A 5763-nucleotide genomic window follows, 5' to 3' on the forward strand; every position below is an offset into this window, starting at 1 on the left:
CAGCAAAAAGAACAAACAAAGTAAAGCCGAACATGTGACCTACAACTTATGGCCCATGCAGGAAACGGCACAAAAGAAGCCCACCAGCTACCCTAAAAAAAAGCCCACCAGCGGAGAAAAAAAAGGCAAAAGGAGACGGTGCGGCCGCACCAGCTGACCAACAACGCGTGCGTCAACACAGTCGCACTCGTACTAAATGGCACGAATTTTATAACTGTTAAATGTGTGGTGGATGACTTAGATGTGACATAGTTATTTTTCATCCAGATGTGTTTTAGTCAATCTGTTTTTTTTTACCGTGAGAGCAGAGCATTTCTCGGAACTACAAGCGCAAAGCCCATTGATGGTCTCGAAGCGGCGGCTAGGTGGGAAGCTGTGTAGCTGCAGCAGGAAAGAGCAAAAGCAGAGAGAGTGCATGTTGGTCACGAATCAATCCTCCTGTTCGGCGGCGTCGGTGGCCGGCCGGCCGTTGCGCCGTGCGAAAGGCAAAAGAAGAACGCGCGCAAGGTGGCGTTTTTTTACCACACGCGTGCATGCAAGGTTATTCGCAAATAATCACCTTTGGATCAGCCAAATCCCGATCGATCGATCGCCTCCAGTGCAGAATGTGAGAGGGACGCTACGCACGAGCACACAGAGCGAGCACACACAAAGCAACAAGCGAGCCACGGAGCCCGAGAAGGCAGAGCTGCAAAGCAAAAGGAACTATAGACGGAGAGAGAGAGGTGAGAGCGGGGGCGCGAGCTCGCCGGGGCCCGTGATCCGCCTTTAACTTTCGCTTTCCTCTCTCCCTCCGCGCCCCTTCTAAAAACCGGCCATGCCCGCCGGCATCCACCACCCGCCCGCTCCTCCCAGAACCAGAGCGGCGCGAGCGAACGTTGGGGCGCTGTGAGGTGACGTCGACGCGCGGTGTGGTGGGGGGAGGGGAGGGGACGGCAATGTCGCTGCACATGGACCCGCCGGCGCCGCCGCGCCGCTCCAACGTCACCAGCTGCGACCTGCACCCGGACGAGGCGTTCACCGGCTTCTGCACCGCCTGCCTCCGCGAGCGCCTCGCCGGCCTCGAGGCGTCCGCGGCCGCGGCCTCCGCGCCCGGCCGCCGCTCCACGTCCGCCATCCGCTCCCTCTTCGCCCGGCCGTTCGCCGCGGGCGCCTCGTCGTCCGCGGCTGGCGCGGTGGTCGAGCCGCCGGACCTGCGCCGGTGCAAGTCCTTCTCGTGCGGCCGCGGCGGGGACGTGCTCTCCGCTGCCGCTGCGGCGGCGGCCGCGGTTGCCAGGGGCGACGAGCCGCAGCGGCACTCGTGCGATGTGCGGGGCCGCGCCACGCTCTCGGCGCTCTTCCACCAGGACGACCGTGACCGCGTCCGCGACGGCACGGCGTTCGGTTCCTTCCCCGTCTCGTCCTCCGCCGCCGCCGCCGTGGCGCTCACCGCCGGCGTCGCGCCTCCGCCCCTGCAGCCGCCGCTGTTACCGCGGCGCGTGCTGGAGGATTTCTCCGAGGAGGACATCCCCGTGGTCATGGAGCGCGAGGACGAGATAATGCCGGTGTTCGAGCCCGTCCTTCCGGTGGACACCTCCGGCGAGATTGTTGAAGCCGAGCCCAATGCCGCTCGGGATGTCAAGGCCATGAAGGATCACATTCACACAGATCTTGAGTCGTCGGAGCCCGTGAAGCCGCCGCCAAAAGACCTGAAAGAGATCGCCGGGAGCTTCTTTGGCGCCTCGGTGTTCAGCAAGAAGTGGCAGAAATGGAGGCGCAAGCAGAAGCTCAAGAAGGAGGCCGCCGTGAGCAAGGCCGCGGCAGCGGCAATGCCACCGCCGGAGAAGCCATCCAAGCCGTCGTTCCTTAGGCGGCGCCGCCTCCGAGGGGAAGCCGGCTCGGAGAACGCATTGGGGCGGCGCTCGTGTGACACCGACCCGCGTTTCTCCCTCGACGCCGGCCGCATGTCCATCGACGACGCCGGCTTCACCTGGGACGAGCCACGCGCGTCGTGGGACGGGTACTTGTTCGGCGCGGGGTCCGGCATTGGCCTCGGCCGCGCGCCCCCGCCGCTCTCCCGCCTCCCGCCCATCCTGTCCGTCATGGAGGACACCCCGGCCGCCGTCGTCGAGCGGTCAGACGGCCAAATCCCCGTGGAAGACGATGGCGACCTCGAGCCTCCAGGGGGATCCTTCCAGACGAGAGACTACTACTTCGATTCTTCCAGCCGGAGGCGCCGGAGCCTGGAGCGCACCAGCTCAGTCCGCCGGCCGTCCTTCGAGGTCACCGAGCCGAAGCCAGCACCCGCCGCAGCGAACGGCAACGAGTCCCCCATCGCCATTGGCGGCTCAGAGTTCTACCACTTCCACCACGCCGAGGACCTGCTGGACCGGGGCTTCAGCTCCAACTCCCTGGTGGAGGACATCTCGGCGAGCCTGGAGGCGGCAATGTCGGGGCCGGCGGCCAAGAAGCCGCCCCGCTGGCGCAAGGCGTGGAGCCTGTGGGGGTTCATCCACCGGCGCGCCGCCGGGCGCAGGGGCGGGGGCCCGTCGGACATCGCGGACCGGTCGTTCTCGGAGCCGTGGCCGGAGCTGCGCGGCGGGCGCGGGGCCGGCGGGCAGAGCAGCATGCAGCGGTGCAACAGCAACCTGAGCGCGCGCAGCTCGTTCAGCAGCAACAGCGGCGGGCTCGGCAGCTCGCGGCGCAGCTACGTGGACGTGAACGGGAACGTGAGGCGGAGAGGGGCCGAGGAGGCGCAGCCGCACGTGCTGGAGCGGAACCGCAGCGCGCGGCACTCGCCGCCGGGGCGCGTGACGCCGATGCGGAGCGGCGGCGGCGCGGGCGCGCGGCGGGGCGTGCCGGGGGGCAAGGCCGGGCGGCAGCTGACCTCGCAGTCGTTCGCCCGGAGCGTGCTCCGCCTGTACTGAACCAACGAACCCGGCGCCGCGGCCGGAGGGGGGCCGGTGATAGTAGCCATAGCCATAAGTCTTGGTGTAGTATTGTACTAAGCTCGATCTTGCTGTTTCTTTCTCTTCATTTGGGGGTGGGGTGGGGGTGGATAACACGCAGGCAGTTCATGTTGATTTCCTCTTGCATTTTTAGCATCCTCGTCGCATGATCAGATCAGATCAGTGGTTCTCTTTCTTTCTTCTTGTGAAATCAGCAGTTGAGGCTCTGGACGTGTCGACTGTCGAGTGCCATGCATATGCGTACGAGGCACGAGCTTGTTGCAATCTTGTCTCGGTCTGATTCTGGGTGTGGCTCCCCGGTTTTAATAAAGAAAGAAAGCCCGACGCACGCTGGGCCGGCATCATCGCTTTGTGTCAAGTTGTCAAGCGCGAGGGGCCCCTGCCCAAACAGGTCGTAGGTCTTTTGGCCCTTTTCAATCGTGCGGAAATTCATTCCTCTTCGTTCCGAGTCCCAACCTTTAAGCGCAAAATTGATAAATTTGACCTACAGACGAAATCAAATTACAGAATAAACTGTCTGTAAAACTATTTCACGCGGCTGACCTTTTTGTGTGACGCCCGACACAAAGGCGCCACACTACACTGTGCAACGCCTCACAGATAGGTGCTACACGCCTGGTCAGCGTCGCACCCGTGTGATCCGGAAATTACTAAGTCGGTGTGCAGCGCCTGAGAGCTTGGCACCACACTATACAGTGTGGTGCCTAGCTTCTAGGCGTTGCATTAGTGGTTGCTTCATTTTATAGTGCAGCGCTTGAGAGCTAGGCGCCACACTATACAGTGCAGCGCCTAGCTCTCAGGCGCTGCACAATGACTTAGCAATTTTTAGGCGGTCTGGGATGCAACGCTGACCAGACGTGTAGTGCCTATCTGTGAGGCGTTGCATAATGTAGTGTGACGTATTTGTGTCGGGCGTCACATAAAAAGGTCACCCACGTGAAATAGTTTCACAGGCAGTTCATTCTATGATTTGATTTCGTGTACAGGTCAAATTTGTCAAATTTGCCACCTTTGAGTCCCGAGAGAAGAGCGTGACATGGACATGGACGTGGACGTGGACGTGGACGGGCACGGTACTCTACGTGCGCGTAGGAGCACTGGTGTGGTGTCTAACGTTGGCGGTACAGGGCTCGCTCGGGCCCGTCCACTGCACGTGATTGGTCCTTAAAGGGAGTGAGGGGGCCGTGCTTTCCTTGCCGCCGCCTCGGAAACCGTTAAAGGCGTCCCATATTCCTCCTCCGTCGCCGTCTCGCCCGCGTCCGCGCTTGTTCTCGTCGGATCGGACATGGGTGTGGGTTGTGAGCGTGCCCACCCACCGGCAGGGGAAGGGGAGTTGGGCCCTCGGCCGGGTCGAGCCGTCGCTCGCTGGTCTGCCGCTTTTGTTCTACTGCTAGCTGCCCAATTCCGCCGGCGCGGCCGCTGCCGGTTCAGACACAGCGCTCCTGCAGTTTCTGGCCTCCTCGCCGCACCCATGTTCCCATGCACGTACTGCCTCACAATCCTCACAAACGACCCTGGCGACGCAAGTTTCACAGCCAGTAACAGTACGTGCTGTTGTTGTTATTCGAAAATGTGGGAAGCAGCCAGGAAGAGCGCCCTCTTAAACAAAATGGTATTTTCTTTGGGAGCACCTACGCGTGAGGTGCTTTGAGCATCTCCAGCCATTGGCCCTTCCAGGACGCATAAAAATCGCCCCCTGAGGCGAGCCGGCGATACAATCGGCGCTGGGGCGGTTTTGCGCCCAGTCGTCGGCCCCAGCTCACCTCCAGGCGCCGAAATTGGTCTACTTTGTAGCCCCATTTCGGCGAATAAAGGGTCCATATGGACGAGAATAGGCACATATTCGGCGTGGTTCGCCGTGTCTTGGCGTTCAATTATCAACTCAACTTTTTCTTACCACATATTTCATCACAGAAAAATCAAATACTTCAACAAAATAGTACAACAACAAATAGTTCAATACAAATTATATAGTTCAAAAAATAAAAACTCGTATTTCATCACACGACATCCCCCTTGAGCCTCCATAGGTGCTCAATCAGATCTTTCTGCAGTTGATGATGCACCTGTGGGTGTCGGATCTCCTGACGCATACTGAGATTGGCAGTCCAAGTGCCGGTGGCTGGTGATCAACTTCGGCTAGAGGACCGTGCCTGTAGTATGGTTCAGTGTCAAACACTGGGTCTTCTTGCTCGCTCTCGATGATTATGTTGTGCAAGATGACACAACATGTCATAATCTCCCACATTTGATCTTTGGACCACGTCTGAGCGGGGTACCGGACAACAGCAAATCGAGATTGTAGCACACCAAATGCCCGCTCGACATTTTTCCTGCACGCCTCCTGAATCTTCGCAAACCAGGCGTTCTTGCTGTGACGCCCGGATAATTAAGCTACAGTGAACCTCTGCTAATGATGCCATGTCACCTCGATTATAGTTGCTAATCTCGAGTTGGTTCGAAACCGATTCAAATTTAAAATTTTAATTAAAGACAAACAACAAAAGTTTTCAAACATCAAAACTAAAATGTTCTAAATGTGACGAATAGTTCATGAGTAATAATGGTGGAGAAACCAACATTTCTTATAATATTTAATTTCACCAAAATAACCAAAGCTTAGGACAAAACAATTTCTTTAATGCCTTTTATAAAGTTATAGTAATATAACTAAATTAATAGTGTGCCAAAATAATTATGGCAGAGGCCTAGTTAGTAATACTAATTTAGGTGCTAACTTGGTATTTTATAAAAAAATAATAATAATAGAAACTTTAAATGAAAACAGTAAAGAAATAAAAGAGAAATAATAAAA

General features: G+C 57.7%; 1 protein-coding gene across 1 annotated transcript; it reads left to right on the forward strand.

Moving 5' to 3' along the window:
• Window positions 1-598: 598 nt before the first annotated feature.
• On the forward strand, window positions 599-3158 carry LOC119269611 (protein OCTOPUS-like). The gene has a single exon (XM_037551479.1). The coding sequence runs from the start codon at window positions 939-941 to the stop codon at window positions 2904-2906; it is 1968 nt and encodes a 655-aa protein (XP_037407376.1). The 5' UTR covers window positions 599-938; the 3' UTR covers window positions 2907-3158.
• The last annotated feature ends 2605 nt before the right edge of the window (window positions 3159-5763 follow it).

This window comes from Triticum dicoccoides, chromosome 3A (genome assembly GCF_002162155.2).
Source record: "Triticum dicoccoides isolate Atlit2015 ecotype Zavitan chromosome 3A, WEW_v2.0, whole genome shotgun sequence".
NCBI classification, from domain to species: domain Eukaryota; kingdom Viridiplantae; phylum Streptophyta; class Magnoliopsida; order Poales; family Poaceae; genus Triticum; species Triticum dicoccoides.

Excerpts from the sequence above, each read along its gene's own strand:
- LOC119269611 (XM_037551479.1), top strand. The coding sequence starts at position 939 with ATGTCGCTGCACATGGACCCGCCGGCGCCGCCGCGCCGCTCCAACGTC.